The 19,995-nt window shown below is 34.6% G+C and overlaps 1 protein-coding gene across 5 annotated transcripts in view; it reads right to left on the bottom strand.

The window, feature by feature from the left end:
* Positions 1-1,488: 1,488 nt before the first annotated feature.
* The window catches only part of RhoGEF2 (Rho guanine nucleotide exchange factor 2), a 34,455-nt gene continuing 15,948 nt past the window's right edge, over positions 1,489-19,995 (bottom strand). For 2 of the 5 annotated variants that reach the window (XM_008192548.3, XM_008192551.3), the window contains 14 exons: positions 16,412-16,562; positions 14,144-14,231; positions 14,046-14,092; positions 12,052-12,129; positions 10,602-10,789; positions 9,880-10,547; positions 9,589-9,823; positions 9,452-9,539; positions 5,970-6,226; positions 3,564-3,680; positions 3,264-3,446; positions 3,019-3,209; positions 2,399-2,557; positions 1,489-2,341 (listed from right to left, as the gene is read on the bottom strand). In XM_008192548.3, coding sequence (XP_008190770.2) covers positions 2,315-2,341; positions 2,399-2,557; positions 3,019-3,209; positions 3,264-3,446; positions 3,564-3,680; positions 5,970-6,226; positions 9,452-9,539; positions 9,589-9,823; positions 9,880-10,547; positions 10,602-10,789; positions 12,052-12,129; positions 14,046-14,092; positions 14,144-14,231; positions 16,412-16,562 — 2,477 coding nt within the window. In that variant the 3' untranslated portion in view covers positions 1,489-2,314. The remainder of the gene's footprint in view (positions 2,342-2,398; positions 2,558-3,018; positions 3,210-3,263; positions 3,447-3,563; positions 3,681-5,969; positions 6,227-9,451; positions 9,540-9,588; positions 9,824-9,879; positions 10,548-10,601; positions 10,790-12,051; positions 12,130-14,045; positions 14,093-14,143; positions 14,232-16,411; positions 16,563-19,995) is intronic. The other 3 variants (XM_008192549.3, XM_015977607.2, XM_008192550.3) reach the window with 3 other exon arrangements.

Raw genomic sequence — 19,995 nt, 5'->3', positions numbered from 1 at the left:
ATTGCGTTATTTTTTTATCTCGGGTGCGTTCCTCCGCTTTCGCGTTTGCGTGCGATAATTTAAGTACGAGAATTCCAGCTTTTGGCGTGTCTGTAGAACTTAGATACTTAATACTTAACATAATTGTGCAGCTAAATAAAATAAGAAGCAAAACAGTAACAATATTTTTACTCATTATTTCTAATAATACGAACTTGAGACGTTGTATTATCAGGAATATGTGGGCATGTGATCAATTCATAAATATAAACGACTGCTGTTACAGCAAGGTCATTGGGTCTTAAATGCCATTTCTATTTAAATATAAATCTATTGTCGTTATTTTTTAATTAAGTGACGTCAAAGAATTGCACCGTCTTTCACGGCGGAAGCGCCTCTTCAAACTTATAAACTTTATCAAAAGTTAAAGGTCAGGCTTAGAATCTTTTAAATTCCTTTGCTGAAACATAAGTAAATTTAAAACTTGTGGCCAAATGATAAAAGTCAATGTTTTAGAGTTAAATAAGATAAATATAACAATAAAAACTGTCCGTTTGGTGGCAAGAAGATGTTTCCCTCGTCTGAATATTATCTTGGGAAGTGACATCTATAAGTTATTTATATTTATCCAAAAAATGTGACTAAAGTCATAAATAAAAATATTTGTCCGTATTACCACCTGGGGAAATAAATCGAAAGAAGTTTAAGTGGGTACTAAAGTGTTTTCTGTAAACAATTTTGGCAAATCTGTCTCAGACAAGAGCCTTTGTTAAATTTTGTTAGCTGTTTTAGTTTCAAAACTAATTGAAAATGTTTAGTTTCGCTGTTACAACAAAAAACTTTTTATCGTAGGCAAGACATTAACAACTTGACACGTTCATAATCCAGTAAAACTTTTACGTGGGCTATAAAAAGGCAAGTTTTTAGTAAATAAAGTACGGCGTAACTTGCTTGCACAAAACATCTGAACAATAATTGACTCGTGTTCTTTAAAGCTATAATAATACTCTTTTTTTGTTAAGAACAGTATTTAAAAATAAACTGCAAATACGATCCGAATTTTGACTTTTGACTATAAATATTTCGGCAAAAGGAGTAATAAAAACATCTGAGGAACACACAAGACCTTAAGACCCAGATGACGGAGATTACAGACTTTGAAATTGATTTTTAATGATTGCGTCATCAGTTAAAGGCAAAAAGTTCATCATACTTGTTTTTTTTCTGAAAGGCGTAATCTAGATGTCGCCTAAACAGATAGATTTTTAATTACGTGTAGTTTTCTAGAGAATGTTAATTATTTTGTATTTGTTTCCTCCTTCTCTTATGTTTTATTTTTTTCTCTGTATTATCACTTCAAAATCTATTTGCAAAAAGTAGTCACCTTTAATTATATGTGGTAAAAAGAGCACTTTTGCTAAGCTTTACGTCTCACTATGATTTCTGGTCGACGCTCATTATTTATGTGAAACAAAATGTGTATTGGGTTATTTTGAATAAAAGGCGAGATGTTTTAAATAGTTTATTATGTAGCATTATTATTTTTTATATAAATATGTGTACTTAACAAGTTTTTAATAATTGCGATGTCATTCATTATTATATAATTCGCTATAAATATGTAGATACAATAAAGTAAAAAATGATACACTTTACATCTATAAATGCGATCTTATAACGAAAATGCATTTTTAAAAAGCGGTTATAAAAAAGCTAGACAACATTTAACAAGTTGTGATTATCTCATTAAATAACATTGTAAAATGAGGTAACAAAGTAGACAACATACATATAAAAACAAAACATACATCGTAACTCTTACACGAATCAAATTGTTTATAACTATTGAAGTGGAGTAGTTAACCAGCCGTTCCTTCTCAACTTGGAAAACCGCCTAGACACTGAAGATAACAATTGTGTAAACTCGTAGTGTACAAATTAATAGCTACAAACAAAATGACTTTGTAGACAGCGTAATACTTATTGTTAATATACATTCATTTAAATAATTTTTAGACCGTCTTAGGCCTTGTCAAATTGAGTACTAGCGACTTATAATAATGAACAACAGTGAAAGCATTATTGCACCCATTAAAAAGAAGGGAGAAAAACGTATATCATGTTCACATTAACTCAGAAGGACATGCCGTATCAAAACACACCTCCTTCAGTTATTTATAAAAATAACATGAATAAGAAATATACCTAGGCTCTTTCACAAGATTACCTAAAAGATAATAATAATAAAATTAGCATATAACAAATATAATTCCTTCTTTATACAAATTGTCTGTTTAGCGATATTCAAGGCCCTATATTGAGTGTTCTTATCACGTTAGCTCTCTGGCTCGGCTGGACTTTCCTGCAACAGCAACAAACAATAAAATAAAACCATTACTTTCCAAAAAATCACACAAACCTTAATACTGTCCAAGTCTGGTGGGAGTTCTGGTGTAGGCGATTCTACGTTGTTTTCTGCAGGCCCGTGAAGCATCTGCTGCTCATGCAGTCGCTCCCTCATGCGGAAGAGCTCTTTCCTAAGCCGATCGCGCTCCTCCTCAACTTGTTTCACATCACTCTGAAAAAATATAAATACAAACGTGATAAACATAGATGGTCATTCTTACAACAAATAAATGTGTCAGCATTATATGAAAATGTAGATATGTGTTTTTTTTTTTTAATTTCGATAACTTGTTTGTAAATTATAAGAAAATCTAAATAATGTTTATCGTAATATTTTATTGTTAATTTTACTTATAAGCGTTATTTTTGTTATTATCTGTTCTTTTGAAACTTATTATTAAACATATCGCTACCAATATTACAATAGATGATTATAAGTAATAAAGGGCCTTTATTGAAAAAAAATTAAACTATTAAAAGTTTGTTTAAGAATGTAGGAAAATGAAATAAGTTTTTATGAATACAATAAGAATGCATCACTATTAAAAATACATACAACGAAGAAAAAAAAAACAAATTTGCAGTTAATTGAGAGTTAATTAAGAGATTTGGTCGTTTCTGATGAAAACTTACAAGTAGGGTCGTTAGCTGTGAACTCAGCGAGTTGGCAACGTCTCTAACGCGATTGGCAGGAATGGAAGGTGGTGAAACGGTTGGCAACAATTCCTGGCTTTGGCAAGCTGGGTTTTTGCCACCTGTCGCTGATACAGCTGAAGCCTCCGTCACATTCAGCGCTTCATTGACGGCTAGGTGCAGCTGATCCACTGCGAAAACCAATCGTAATCACGCGCGAATTTCATTGGTTGCTGTTACAATACCTTGATATACGGCAGCCAATACGCGCTCCGCTAGGTCTTTGGAAGACCGCGTGTCTTGTGTATCACTGGCCATATCAGCAATAAGTTGGAAGTGCTCCCGAGGAATACTCAAAAGGTCGGCAACCAGGCCCTCTTTGTCTTCTAACGCTCGGCGCACTTCTTCATCTTTACGACGAATTTGTTCTAATACGAGACAAAAATTAGTATTTTTTGTCGCTGTTTTATTTAGCTCAACGATTATTTGGGTGGGACATGCACAAGAGGAAAGCAAGTCAATATAATGTGAATACCCTAGCATACCTAGTGGAGTTAACCTTGACTCAGCAGTGTGCACTGGTGGTACTTCTACGTGGACCTGTGAAGGCTGGATGAGAGGCCACTCATCCGCTGTTACTTTGGTGTGAACACCGCCACCTTCTAAAACCATTACCGTCAAATTCAACTTGTTTACAAGCCTCGAAAGTGCTATTTGTAATTTTATTGGTGCTTAAAATTATGTATTTGATACTTCAGTAAAAACCCACATTTACATCGATTTTGTATCAAGTACATAAATCAAGACAGAGGCAGTGAAAATAATCGTATATACAAACAGCGAAAAAATTGTGGTGTGGTCATCGTGCAGTGAATAACAGCAATCAATAAGTTCAATAAAAGTGCTGCAATTTCAGACCACATTAGCGGTTACAATAACGATAAAGTAAAGCTATCCTAGTATTTGTAAACAATTTGCTTATAGTTTTAAAATTTTAACGAGCTGTTAATGCAGCAACATAAATTTTAACGCAGCTCAATCCATTAAGGACAAATCAAGTAGTATTAAAATTTCCAAAAAATCGTAAACGCAAAAATGTGTACTAATATAATCTTACTTCAATGGTGAGACAAAATTTTATACATAATCTTACTTCTCAATTCTAAACACAACACTTTTTTAACGAAATTAAATAACTATGAGGACTGTTATTACACCATCGTGACATTAAAAATTAAATTGATAAAAGGGTCAATTAATAGGTTAACGAAGTTTAGATATAAAATTTCGTTTTAATTCTGTCGAAAGAAAACGAATGGAAACAGTTCTCTCCGTAAAACTTTTTAGTCATTACTTATCGACGTTAAATAAACAAAACATCAAATTCTATTTACATGCAATTTGGTAACAAATATCGGAAACCGAAATGATGTAATCGTAAATTGTAATTAGTGTCTAAATTCTGCTGAGAATTCACTATCAAAGAAATTACGTTTGTTCCGAAATTAAATTAATAAATATTAGTTGTAAGTTTTTTGTTCGTTAGTTGTAAATACGTATTTAAATCAATACTTTTAGTCTGCATTAAAGTTGCAACTGCAATTAATTTCAATTTAATTAAGCAAATATTATGTTTAATTAAAAACTGCTGCCTTTGAAATACATGTACAAAAACTGTAAACTGGTGATAGAGTGGTTCTTCCGATTAAAACAATTTAAAATGTAGTCAAAACTATTGTGCCACTGAGCTAAAAGTGGGTTAAATGAAATCTATTGCGTAAAAAGAGTAATGCATAATTTATTTTTTATTTTTTTATTTGAAGAATTTGTTTGAATTCCTTCCGCAAAATCACATAGAAAGTACATTAAAATACAAGTTGTAGAAAATATGCATTTAAACAGTCTGGAATTTAATATTATTATTTCTGTAAAATTTAGGAAATTTTGCCTCAACCAAATTTATGTCATTCAAAAAATCGAAACTGAATGAAAGATTTTTCACCGGAAATTCTGGAGATTAATAAAAATACTCAAAGCAGGTTAACAGAATGTTCTAATTAAAAAAAGTATGAATGATACACATTATGTTTTTACAACTGGAAGTTATTTCTAAATTAAAATTATCTTATAGTTAAATTTTTATGCCATTTTAAATATTTGTAAGAGGTTTAATTGACTAAATAAAAAATCAATAGTCTTTTTTCAAATAAATAAACTTAATAAACAAATCTCATAAGAAAAATACAATGCAGAAACAATAGGTCACGTACAATAAGCCAGAAACAAATAAAAAAATATGTAACTTTTCTTAAATAAAAAAGTGAGATATAAAGGTTTTATTATTAGATGACAAACTATTTTCAAATTCATATAGGTATGACAAAAATATGGAAGCATTTTTTTGCCTAAGCTATTTGCTTTACAAAAAAATAATTAGTACATTATTCCGCTAAATAATGTAATCAATTTTAAAAAATTAAAAGTTTTGAGACTTAGTTTTCGAATACAAAATTGTATTTTTCTTAGTTTTCGAATACAAAATTGTATTTTTCTTCAGTAAGAAGTTTTTTTGTTTGTAAAAGATCATGCTGTAACAATGGACGTGTAAATAAAGTTAATAAAATTCTTCTTCTTTATAACAGTAAAAGATTTTTACTGCAAAAAAACACTTGGTTACGATTCGTATTTTTTTATTTGAATTAAAACATTGAGTTTTTCAACACGCTATAAATTGGGTTAATTCACCTGTAACATTAATTTTAGCAGTTTCCTTTTAAATTTCCAGTTTAGTACAAAACACACTTAAACGAATTCGTTAATAACGTTTTTATACTTGGATAACAGTTTCTTGTACACGTATTTCAAAACTACAGGTTTTAAAATTGTAATAAAAAAATTAACCCACTTTTAAGTGTCGTGATAAATACATCGTGCGTTCAATTTTCGCTTACCCGACGAGCTCGGAACCTCCTTCTGCTCCGTAGATCCTTCCTCCTGAGCATCACTGAAGATTTGTTCATCCTCCTCTTCATCATCAGGAGTATTATCCGTTCCACCGACGGCTTCAGCCCTCTCGGCAACATCTCGCGTACTGGGAATTTCCTGCAAAGTTTCCGACTCGTCTGAGTCAGGCTGCGACTCATGCCTTTTCGTTTTCCCTTCTCTCCGATTATACGCATCGGCAGCGTCCGAGAAATGTTTCAGCCACCTGAAATCATCACACATCAAACAACCACCGAGAAAATCGCCAACACTGTTGACCCCGACAGCGAATGTCTCATGCTAACTCCGCTAAAGTCGATTCTCTGAAAGCTAATACATTATCCGACTGCTGGAAACATACCTGTGCGAAAATAGCCAAAGTTTATTATAACATACATATTACAGACAAAAACATGTGTAGGTTTGTACAAACTCTGGCCGCTGCTTGTCAGCACTCAGTTATTCGCACATTTCGGGCCAGCACCTGAGTGATGGTCGAATCAAAACAATGAGTGATACCTTTGTATGAAACTTCCACGCCGTTTTTCGGGTGTTAGATTAAGACTACTTCTGCGTTCGCAAGTTGGTGCACTGTCGTGCTCTTCTTCGGAAGTTAGGGACTGTCTACGTGTGGGCACCATCGGTAAAGGTGGCGGCCGCGTAACACACTGCCCAATGTAGTATGCAGTACTTACATAAGTAAATATTTAAACGGTCAAGTTTACAACACGCGCCGTTCGCTAAAAATACAGCCCGCAAAGAAAGCACTGAAGGAAGCGGTGATAAACTCTCTTTAAAATATTAACCGTATAATTAAAATAAATAAAACGTGAGCTAGCACAACGTCACGAAATCGATCTTGTTCTGGTTGTTGCTCGCATTGAAAGCACAGATAGTGTAACCATTCAAATATCATTTAGACGGATAATGTTAAAGATACGTGTAATGAGCATTTTTTCTAACTTTTCATGCAAAATGAGAACCTGTTTACGATTTATCGGCGTATCATAATATTTACGCCGGGCTAGAGCGAGTTATTAAAAAATAGCATTACGCGTTTGAAAAGTTAACGAAGAGATGATTAGGTTTACTTTAGGGTGATTAATGCCGCCGTTATTTCGTGACACGTCGTAACATCTTTTTCCATTCCGAGGAGTTCTAATTAAATACTTTCTTTGGAGATTGTTGACAGACAAAAAACAAATTACGATATTTACTAGACTGTATAGCTAGCCGAAAAATTATTACTGCCACAGCCACCAAGCGTCTTCTGGTGGTACGCATAAAAAATCGAAATTTAGAAAATATGGAACAGTAAAATTGAAGATACAATGTTTATCTCAGCGAAAATTCGCTGGACCATCTCGCGTTGTAATCGAATCAAAAAAAAAAAATTTCAATTGTAGATTCTCTCAAAAACCTTCCCATTTAGGTGTTGGAAAATGTAATTTCATTTAAAAATTTTGACAAATTTTTCTCAATTTAAACAAATTTTTGCGGTCTCAGATAAGGCTATCAGTTGCATGTCCACAGTTCTTTGTGTGGTTCCGTGTTTTCATTTATTTAATTACTTGAATTGAATTCCAGATTCGGATCGAGCTCATTCAAGTGCAAGTTTGGTTGTGCTGACAACGTTCCAAAAGGTAGGAAACCAAAATACATACTTTAGACGGTTTAATAAAAATCTTATTTTGAATATTTCTTTTCTACCATAACAAGTTTTAAAAATTTAACTATAGGGATAGGACATTCATAAAGATAATCGTTATTGGAGTGTCACCAACCAACATTTAATATAGAAATCGAAAATTTCTTGCAGTTATTATAATTACATTTTTCTCTCTAAACCAAGCACTTAAGGATTATTTTAATTTTAAATTTAAAGTCCACCCATTTTTTTAAATAGAAAAAGGATGAAAACGTTTTAATAAGTTAATTTCGTCTTGAATGTTAATTTTAACCGCAAAATATATTTTTTCTGTGAATGTCTCATTTAGCTTCAATAATTAGTTTTCACAACATATACGATGACCAGCTTTCTTATGATTTCTGTCTGAGAAAATATACAGTAGAACCTTTGCTACTCCAGTTTTCAGGGAAAAAAAAGCAGTCGTAATATTTTAGGACGGACCATATTATTTATTATTTTCTTTTAGTACGTATATTTATTTGTTTGTTGGTTAATATCTTCTGTAAAAGAGTATGTAGAGCTTTTTCGAGTTTGTTGACCAATGTATTTGTTTCTCGTTTAATTGTTTATTCTCTTTTAATTCATGTGTTTTTATTTTCTATAAACATATCCATTGTTGTAATGGCAAAAATATGCAACTACATTATGATTATTATTACTTTTTTTGTTCTCGAAAATTTAAACCTAACAAATCTTGATGCTATGAAAAAATATGAGAAGATAGAAATAATTACTAACTCCCTGTAAAGCTATTCCATGAAATTTTCGGACACTTGTAAAAGCCCGTATGTTTACACCTTGACAGCAATTAATTACCTCAGCGAATTAGATTTTTTTGTTAGTGATGATTTATCTAATATTCTTACATAATAATTGATATTACTGTTTGTTACGAATACATGCTGTTATTGCTAACGAACATTTATTAAAATTATTGAATAAAATAAAAATCGCATTTCTTAGCAAACATTTTCAGCCGTCAGTTAAACGTTTCTTCGATTTTATATTTTCTAGATAACAGCTACAAGTGCGCGATTGTTAACTTTGATTGATTATTGTAACGAAACTAGTCCTCAGAAAAAGAAATACAGAAAATTTAAATTATGTTTCCAATAATAATGTAATAACATATAAGTAATAACATATTGTTCTGATTTGGTTTTATTTTTAATTATCGCACAACATGTCACTTCTATAAAGATAAAGAACTTGTTAAAATACATTTGAATTAAATGTAAATAAAGGACCCGCACTTTAATTCTATTTACCTCAACTATTGAAAAATAAAAATTTAATATTAACATGTGTTCAATGTTGAAAAATAACGGCTTACCTAACGATATTCCCGGAAAAAAATATAAGACAAGTAGAAACATTAAGTATAAATAAAAATATGTAAGTGAGAGTTACTTTCCTAAGTGCTGCACAGGATTTTGTTCATAAAAAAAATCGATTAAAACTTCAAACTCACGTTTTTACGCGATAATAATAATAATATTTAACAGCACGGTGAGAAAAATTCTATTATTTTGAGACCTCAGGTCAGCGCTCACCGAGGTTTCTATGCTGCTACTTACAATCACATTTTAATTAAATAAATAATATTTTTTTTAACCAAAATTGACGAATTTCCGGACTTCTAATATATTAGGAAACAGGTACTGACGTGAGATTGATATTTTTTCGTTTCGAATTTAATTTTTTTAACACATGACTTTGGCGGAGTTAGTTAAATATTTTCTGCAAAACCAGAATACTTACACGTCTCTATTAATATCGTCGTCTGCTAGGAGATCGTACATTTGAGTGCCGTTTGTGGAAGTATTGAATAGGAAGAGAGCTCTTTTGCCTATAAAACACTAGATAGAACAGTTTACCACAAAAATTGAGTCACTCACAGGCCGCATTATTCCGTACTAACAATGTGGACATCTTTATAAGAGGTGAGAGGGGTTGAGGCTGTGCCGAGGAACCTGATTGGAAGAACTTTAGGAAGAATTTATCGCCTTCTTTATGTAAAATAACGACAGCTTCTTCTAGTAACAGCACATGAACAGGCACCATTGGTTTGTTCCCTCTTCGTAGGTGCATATTACCTTCTCTGATTAGTTTGTACTGCGTTAGATCTAACATCTGGAAAAAAATTATGATTGCAAAAACGAACGCTAAATTACACCGACGAGACGTACCCTAAACTCTTGCGCTATTGGATGATCCGACCGTTCAAAATTCGTCGTGTCTAGATGCCGCTGTATTTCGTCAAGTCGTGATTTGTTAAAGGCCACTTTAGCAGCTTCGTTAACGTGGTTTAAAATGTCTTTGGAAAAGTGGTGCGCACGTTTCAGTTTCACTAACTCCTCCTGCGCATGTGAGCTCGAAGTGTTGGCCTCGACGCTGCTAATCAGCCGCTCCAATAAAAGGGGATATTTAGACAGTCGTTGCATTTCAGTTGGGATGATCCCTTGGAGTGGTAATCGCCTACATTGCCGCTTTTTCTCGCACTCGACTAAAACCCCATCAAATTTCGAGTCGCGTTTACGCCGTTCCTTGATAAATTCGAGAGCTTGCTGCTGGCGTTCGCAGAAAACTGCGGCGGCTCGCTTAAGCATATCGCCCACAACACCGCCAAACATTTTGACTAACATGTCACCGAGATTGCTCACTAAGGGATCCTCCCGTCGTATCCTCTTCATCTCTCTATTGAACTGCGTATGCACATCGAGCATTTCTTTGATATTTGGAAAAATTAAAGCTATTTCGTCCGGCTTTAAAACCTGACTTTCCTTTAGAGTCTTGTAAAAAATCTCACACAGTACGCGAAGGTTCCGTACATGGGAACTCTCCGTGTGAAACAGTTCTGCACACACATAAATGGTTCAATTATTAAGTACTTAAACATTTGCCCACTTACCGTTAATTACGTCTTGCCTTTTCTTTTCGTGTGGCTGGAGGTTACGTAGTTCTTCTTCTGGGAACAATTTCTGCCAATTGGCGGGTTCCATTTCGGCATCGCTTTCCCAGTCTGAACTGGGCTTCCTGTCGCCTCCATCGGTGGTGACGACGTCCACACTATTGCTAGGACTCTCTGACAAACGGCCACTAGCAAAAAATCCAGTTTTAGAAACGGTTTAGTCAAATGAACGGGCTTTAAAGCGGGGGAAAGGGAACAACACTCCATTATGGAAATTAATTTTCTTCATTTGTGAAAAGAAATAGTTCTCTGTTGCTTCCCTAAATAAACGACAATAAAACTTGCAAATGAAAGTATAAAACCTTACCTGAAGGTTTATAGTCTCTGAGACATTAAGAACGAAACCTCCACATCAAAAATTTCGACCGAAATACAGTGCAAAATATTTTCCTTTTTTTTTTAATTTGAACACACCTTTCTGTGACTGATTTTGTTAAAACTCGTTTTTTTTTAAGCAATGAAATAGATTTTAATGAGCAAATTAAAGATACTATGTGTGTTTAAAATTTTTGTGTTGAACTTATTTGGTGTTATTTGGTCAAAATCCTCACCTATATCTAAGAAACATTCGAAAAAACCTATTCAGTTATCCTTTTAAATTCTGCCCTCTCAAAATTTTTGTAAAATTAATAAAATCATCCTGAACTAAGTGAAAACTTAATTTTTAAACGAATTTATAAAAGATCGTTTTAGTAAACGAAAAAAATAAATATTAGTACCTAGTATTCAAAATTGACAATCGATGTGTAATTAGTAAAGTTGTCACCTGATTTACTTTTTTGTACACAGAAACCAAAGTGAAGAAAACTAATGTTATTATTATTACTGTTATTAGATTTATTGTAAGAATAAATGAACTTGGAAACAGCTTAGATAATAATTTAAGGCCAAGTTCATCATCATAAAAAATTGTGTGGGAATTGGTTTCCTGTGTGGTGGACGGATATGTGGAAAAATATCAAAAATGAAGCATTTCTTCTTCGGTAGAAAAACTTCTACTAAATCTCATCATGGTAAAAAAGAAAAACCGTCTGAATTATTAAAATTTTTAACCAAAATTCCAAAATAGTTAATAATAATGACTTGAGTTTATTGGGTAAATATTTTCAAACATTTGAGATGTTTACTCGCGAAATTGTTTCGAATGCTGTAATGGTCAATTAATAAAACCCATTATGGAGTGTTGTTTCCGTCAAGCGCGCCGTTATTACGCAAATAAAAATTGAAGCAAAAAAATAAATAAAAGCGTACGCACTCATTCAATGTTTTTCCGATATGCGCGCACGCATCGTGATTCGTTTTTTTTCTCGATTCATCATAAGTTCATACACCCACGCAATCACGCACAATGAGGGATCAGCGAAAAGCCCATTTCTCTTCAACTACTTACTTGTAGGATATGCTAGAATTGGATGAACTACCGGAATCTGTATTTGACAAGCCTGGCTGATCCAACTCCACATCGCCACTACACAAACATTTAAACAGCCATTACTACAACATTTCTATACGAATACCTACAATCATCACTAGCCAATTACTAACGGAATTAAGCTAATACACAATGTCCTCTCGATTGTTCTCTGTATAATAACGACCATTTAACTCCTCCGTAAACAATAAATGGGAGTATGTACATTGTACACTTTTTGTATTAGGTTACTTATCAAAGCAAAAAATAATTGCATGGCTTATCATTTTAATGCACCGATCACCATGGCGTCCGAATCAAGTATCGATTAGCGAATTTAAACGCCAGCTCTGACATTACCGGTTATTGAACGTGAAAGTCAGCAAATTTCGAAAAATGTGTTTATAACAGCAATGTTTACTTAGCAGTCATAAAACAAACTAAAAATTTAAATAACTACAGTCAAGTATTAAAATACACGACAGAATTCGATCGATAGTTGAAGAAATTTAATTTATTTTCATTAACCTTTTTGATGAAGGTGAAAATTTCCTTTTATCCTCCTTAATCACGTCATAACAAGTAGCGTGCAATCAATTCCGGAAACAATCGGGTATCCATTTTCTAATTAGAAAAGTGAAGCTTATCATACAACATTAATTAAAAAAATATTTCGCTTGATATGTTTTATTTTTACGTAAAACTGATCACTGTTACGATTTTTTTCATTTAAACTAAATAAAGCGTTACGTTGAAAACCACGGTTCTATACATCAATTTTGGGAAACGAAAATAAATTAACACTGTTTCTTGTTCCAAGAGTGTTTGAAATTCTGGAAATTATAAGAACGCAAAGGTAAAACAATCAAGTTGCTGTTAGGAATGCTACTTCTAAAAACAGAACAGAAACAAATGTTTGACCCAAAATGCAAAAAATTCTTTGTGGTTCAAGATGAAAGTTGATTTTTCTGTCATTACTAACCGCTATTATACTTTTTTTTAACATGATGTGCAATATTTGCGATATGTAATTTAATAAAAAAATACAAGGCTACCGAACTATGGTTTCATGTTGGTCGCCAAGCTATTTCAATATAAATAAGCAAAGTTTAACTCACTTATTGTTAAAAACCTGAACGAATCAGCTGTTGGCAAACGAATTCACAACTGCGAGTCACTCGCATGACATTGAATTATATTACCGATAAGAAAAGTACGTGGCTATTATTTTTTAAATTAATTTGTTTTTGACTTAAAGTTATTAATTGCAAAATTAAGACTTGACGTTACGTAAAAAAGCGAATATAAATAACCTCAAGACAACTATGCACTCTTTCGAAACGTGAAATATTTAAATCGGGACTTGGATCCGGTTAATTTTTTGTGGAGAAAGTTAGACAATAACCTAATACAAAAGAAACCAACAGTTTGGCGAGTGGCTAAACATAGACAACGAAAATAATCCTTGCAGTCTGTAATAAATATTTACAAAACTCAAGATTAAGGTAGGCTATTCGCATTTTCAAAGAGAACTCGAATGCTGCTAAAAATATTTAGATAGGAACACGGAAAAGTTTTCATTTCGAATAAATGCATTCGTGCCCCCTTGTCGTGTTCTAAAAATGATAGACACCTTTCCGATACTATCACAAAACTGAAGTCGGGGTTGGTCATCACAAATGCCCATCTAGAAGACCCCGCTACCCAAGAAAGCACTCCAGCACAGGCCGCTTTTTATCGAGAATTTTTCGGGTAAAAACTGCGTTTTTTTTTTAAATTTCGTCACGTGAATGAATTGGCAGCGACGAATCACGAAAAAACGGGAGACGAAACAGACACTGTCACTGAAATTCCAATGTTAGCCCGGCGGCACGATCTATAGACATCGCGATGCCTTCGCATGCGCACTGAGGGGGCGGCGACCGGTAAGGGAGATGAGAAACTGCAAGGATTATCAGGGGATATAAACTCACCTTGTCGTATTGTGAGAGGGATCGCTAATGTTCCGTCTTTGTTTCCGCTGAAAACACAAACATTATCACACAAATTTTCACTAACGCAAAAACTTTACCTTTTCGGACTGCTCTTTCACGCTTTCCGATCGGTTTATGTTACTGCTAGACTTCTTCTTATGAGAGGCTTGCGGGAAACTAGCGACACTGAAACAAAATAATTTTTTCGAATACGGTCGCTCACACCATAGTCTCGCAAACTTTACCGAACTGCTCGTCGATAAATAGTCTTTTTTTCCGAATTCGCATTGCCAGACATTATTCACACACAAAGCACAGCACCAACAGCTGAATTTTTGTCGACTGATATCTATCACATTACTACACTTGGCGCTATCGCCATTTATCTCGATTTATCTCAAAATCATACGCGTATCACGTCAAGTTGCAAGGTATTTTTTATACATACACCTCTTACAATCGGAATCAGATCAAATTACAAGTCCCAAATAATGGTTTACTACGTTATGCTTGTTCGTATGTTCGTAAATCCAAGCTAATAATAAAATTTCAATTGCTTCAGTTAAAAATTTGATCTGTCTTTGAAAAAAGTCAAAATTAGCTGAAACCCCGTTTTATACAAACTTTAGTAATTAAGTATTTATCTATGTGTTAAAAAAATGAATTTAGTCAAGTGCTTACGTTGAAAAACGTGATATTTTAGATAAAAGTTCCTGCTTCTGGTCCTATTTTTATTAGTTTGCACACAATGCCAATGGAATTAATCAGTTTAATTTGGAATGTTTCAAATCGGTTAACAGCCTAACAATTTCATATTTTAACCAACTTCCCACTTCCTCAACTTGAATTGTTGAATATAATTACTTTGTCCAATGTAGACAAACCAAATACAGTAATGTCTGGATAATCTAAACAGAAAGTTGGCAGATCTCTGCCGTTTTTGTGGCGAAAACCTCTTTACTCTACAATACAGAGGATCTAAGAACGCTATAAACATTTTATGCATGATATGATTTTTTGTATGTTGTGCTATGTTGAGTAACATAAAAACTTCAGTGTAGAATTCATAATAAATGATATCAATAATCTGAACTCGTATGGTTTACAGATACCTACCTTAGTTTACTCAGTGGCTATAAAAACCTTTATGTATTTCAAAATAAAAAATGTATTTCAAACAGCTGCTGCTTCAGTTTCTTCCTACAAATTGATCAAGAATTCCTTCATATTTTTTAATGTTTAGTTCATATTACGGAATACAGACGTTCGGATTATAGAAGGTCGAGTTATCCATACATTACTGTACATAGTTATTTAATTAATTTGTTAATGAAAGCTATTAATAACCATGGTCGGCAAAAAATAACTTTTTATTATTATAAATTTAATGATTGTGGGACGCCAAATTTACGCCAAACGTTATAATTTATTCCAAAAAACTAAAAATTCTGAAAAATCTAACTAGTTGCATATTGAGAGTATTTTTCTTTGTAGTTTTTTCCTTTTCACTTTTACCATTAAAGTTTCAACCAGCAAAAATCTGCTGACATTGCTTCTGAAGCTTCTCTGACTAGTTGTCTATCGTATCGTCTCTCACCTATGTGTAAAATATTCTGATGAAACCTTTCTCCTAGTTTACTGATACTGTGGTAAGTTTTTCGTAAAAGAATCAAAGTCAAAGTAAAAAAAAATTTTATTGAAAGAACATGTCGCATATTAAAAAAAAATCTCGCATAATTTCCTGGTAGTTCTGATCTTTTTATCTTAGATTACGATTCAAATGGATTAAAACATCGTAAATGCAATAACAAAATACAAGAGATATTGATTTTTGAGCAATCAGATTTTTTAAGATTTTCATTGCAGACCAATGTAATCGATACTCTTTAAAACAGGAACAAACGATAGCAATAAGTGCATTTAATAGTTGAGATTATTAAATGCCTATTAACAAGCGAGTTGATTATATTTTTTGTTGATCGCATACTTTTTTAATCTGGCGACAAAATTTAAAATTAACACCAAATCAAAACCAATTTCATCTTTAACTTCAATCAAAAGTACTTAAGGTTAATGTGTGAGTTGTAATTTTTGCATTTTTTCCTGTACCGCTGGTGCTTTTAAATTGTGTTCAGTCACAAAAATTTTACTTCAAAACGTTTTGAGTACAATTTATACACAATTCCCGACTTGAAAGCGTTTTTATGACATAAAGCAGGAATGAAATTAAAAAGTATACATATGTTACGTAACACTGACAAACGGGCAATGAAAAAGGCAGTATAAATATAGTCCAGTCGGTTAAGTTTTGATTTTTTTGTTGAAATTCCGTACATGACGGTCTCTTTCTTAATCTATCGCCTTACTTGTCAGGGGCGGAGGTTTCGTTTTCCTGCTTATTGGGGCCATGGTCGGTGCTGGTCGTCCCTTCAGCATTTTTGGGTGTCTCTTCACGTACTATATCCGGCCTTCGGTCGGATCCGCTTCGTGACACGGGTTGACTGGGCTTATTTTCTCCTGAAAAAGAATTTAAACCTTAACACCAGAACACAATTTCTGGATACGCCACAAATATAAATCGCCCAAAGTACCTAAGTCAGTATCGATCCTCGCGTCTGCTGTAGCTAGTTTTTGCGATCCGCCTAACTTATCCCTAAACCCGCCGAATGCAATAAAATCAAACTCATCAAAAACGTCTTTACACCGGCCTTCCTGCAACTGGTCAAGTATACGGCTGCGCCGCATCCTCAAAAGGTTGAGATTTATGGAACTACTTGACTTTGCTTTGGCAAGGAGTGGCTTTTTCGCAATGCCATCTTCCATATCAGCGATGCCGGTATTGGAAGATGACTTCATGAGGCCGAACGTTCGGCTCCGGACTTGCTCCAAGTTGGAGGATTGCCGAATCAGGCGGAAGTCGAAGTTTGACTTTCGCAGCTCGACGTCTTCGGGGATGCGTTCACATTGCGAGCTTTTCTTCGAGACGGTTGTTTTGGACGGCAGTAAAGCGTTCGTTTCGGTTTTAGTTTTGTAAATTTTTGACTTGACTCGCTTTAAGTACGAATTGTTCTCGGAATTTTGCTTGGTGGCTTGCGCCTCCGAATTTTTGGCGTTCTTGGCTTCCTTATTATTCGCCAGCGGGTAGCTTGAGCCCTTTTTATGCCGCTTGGTCTTCGAGTCTGCGGTCGCTTTGTTCAGCGGTTCTTTAATCAAATGATCCGAATGTTTCATATTTAAGTTTTCTAGGCTATTTGTGGCTTTAAGCGTACCGTGTCTAAACAGATCACTCAAGCGTCTCCCTTTCTTTGCTGTTTTATCGCCGGTGTACAATTCTTCGGCTCCGAGAATTCCGCTCACCGCTCGCGTCAAACGCACGTTTGCCCCATTTTCAATGACAAAGCCGTCGCTGAACCTCTTTTGATTGCTATTTTTAAGGTTCTGTTCGGCGACTTCGCTCGGAACGCTTGTCCTTAGCACAACATCTGCGAGCTCGAGGTCGGCGCTTGCAATGATGTCACTTGGATCTGGTGGCGTAACAGTGGTTTCTGCACTCGGTGGTGCTTTTTTACCGCCGCGATTGCGATGCTTCCCGGACTTTTGCTGCTTTTTTCCGGTCGGCGCACTCTCACTCTCGGCACTCTCCGACTGACTATTCACAGAACTTGAGTTTTTCTGTTTCCGGTTCGTTATCTTACTTTTAAATGATGTCATGTTTGCGTTACGCATATCCGCTTGCTTTGACCACATTATTTTACCAAACGCACTTGTTGTTTATTAATAATTTATGCAAAGGCTGAAAATTCCCATTTTGCCAACTACAGTTTAACACACGTTGCAAATTTAAAGCTATGTGCCAACAATTGAAATCATCACTGTATTATTACAGTCGGAGGCACCCACATCCGGTGATCTGATTGGAATTTTTAATACTCTCTAGTACGAATTTTCTCGGGTGAACCCCCGATCGATCACAAAATAAATGGCGGAGTTTGCGGAATCCGCCGATTAAACAATTAAATGATACAACACAGACCACTGCTAATTAAACGCAAGGATGACGAATGCCGATAGCAGGCTAACATACGTGCGATAAAAAGTTAAATTCGCTGAAGCACTCAAACGGCGCCGCCACCAGTTTACGTAAAGTGTTCCAAAAACACCTCACGCACGATTGTTGTTATGCCCCTATGCGTGTTGTCATGGCGGCACTTAACCTCACATCCAACGCCCAAGAAGAATCACTTGCAATACCACCGGATTCCTAACACATGATTCAATAGATTCCGTCATAAACGTACTGGGGATACCTCAACGGTCAGTTCCCCAGAGGGAATTTCGCGGATTACCGGTCGAACAGAGCCACAAGCACGGAGAGAGCGTTGTTCTTTGTCTGAGTTCACGTTAGCCAGACAACTGGCGAACTAAAAACATCACCAGCCAGCAACTAAAACGTTCCCCGCGTTCCGTTTCCAGACATTTTGCCGCACAAGGCTCAAGTCCCCACTTACACTTTCCACGCTGCTTATCGGACTTTATTAATGCCGACTACACCCGCGATAAGCTGGCGAATTTACTTTTCCATGCAGTCGTTTCACTGCACCTACAATAAACAAACACTGGGCCACAATCGCATTAGTTTGATTGCTCGTAATAAGATAATTTATTGTTCTTATATACAAACAAACGTTTAGCACCACACTGCTCAAACGACATAAAATCGGCAGGAGGTTTCCTATAGCTTTAATTAAACAGCGGCGAATTGAGCAAAAATCAGCCCATTAATTCCATTATGTATCGCACTTGGAAATTGTTTTTATCTTTCGCCACAGATTTAGTGCTCGAACTAGTTACAGCTGACTAGGTTTTTAGAACTAATTTCTACAGCTTGGAGAAAATGCTAAATTTGACCCGTAATGTGCAAGATGGCGGCAAGGCAAAACAGACGTGAAAGGGGCCAGAGGGTTTGCACCTGCATTCAATTTCCAGCCAGTGGCAGGGCCGTAAATAAGCGGAACAGGTTGTTCTTTTGTATTATTCAAATATTTGGAACATCAAATAAGAACCGTTTTATCAAACTTTACACTATCTCGTTTTTCTGAACGATGCTAGTGATAGTGTGGAAAAATCAACAGTTTCCACCAACAAAACGAAAACTTTTGCACCACTGACAATAAATCTAAACTTTATCTAAATGTTCCAACTCGCATTCTTTAAAGACAGGTAGTACTTCACTTTGTTCTAATCGTACGAACGACGTGTGCAAATTCGTCCTTCAATTATCGAATTTTTCAAGTGACAATAATTTGAATAAATTCAACAGTCTAGTTAAAACACGTGAGGCTTCGGATATCCGGAATTTTCTAACGGATCTGTAAATCTGCCAATGTTGATGGGAAAAAACTGCGTTGTGCAAAAGAATTTTTGTTTATTTGTCTTCGCACGAGGTTATGCAGTTCAGGAATATTTTTAAAGTTTGATGTTTATGGCGAGTTTTTTAATAGAATGAGCTCGAAAGTCGAGCTGGAATTAATAAAAATTTGGAGAACAAACCATGACTTAATAATTTCATTCATAAAAATCGCCAAATATTTGGCACAAATGTGATTTCGTCAAGAAGTCCAGTAAATCTCCTTCTATCAGAAACCAGCGGATAAAAATCTCTTAATCGCTCCATTCATCACGTATGAAATATTTGGCACCATTGCAAATTTTTAGCACTTTCAAATGTAAGTAAAACGTATCTGCTTTAAATCAAACAGTTTATAAAATGACCAAGACGAAATGAAGGATTATTATTCACTTCGAATTTAATTCAGGACTAAACATTTCAACAGCAGTGGTGCAATTAGAGCAACTGAAATCCTCATTATAACACCAGGCGCCAGTCTATTGACCTAAAATTTAACCAAATGTAAAGGCAATTTTTCATCAAGACCAAGAAAAAGTGCGA

The sequence above is a fragment of the Tribolium castaneum genome, chromosome 1 (genome assembly GCF_031307605.1).
Source record: "Tribolium castaneum strain GA2 chromosome 1, icTriCast1.1, whole genome shotgun sequence".
Classification (NCBI taxonomy): Eukaryota; Metazoa; Arthropoda; class Insecta; order Coleoptera; family Tenebrionidae; genus Tribolium; species Tribolium castaneum.
This window is presented reverse-complemented; position numbering and strand designations above follow the sequence as displayed.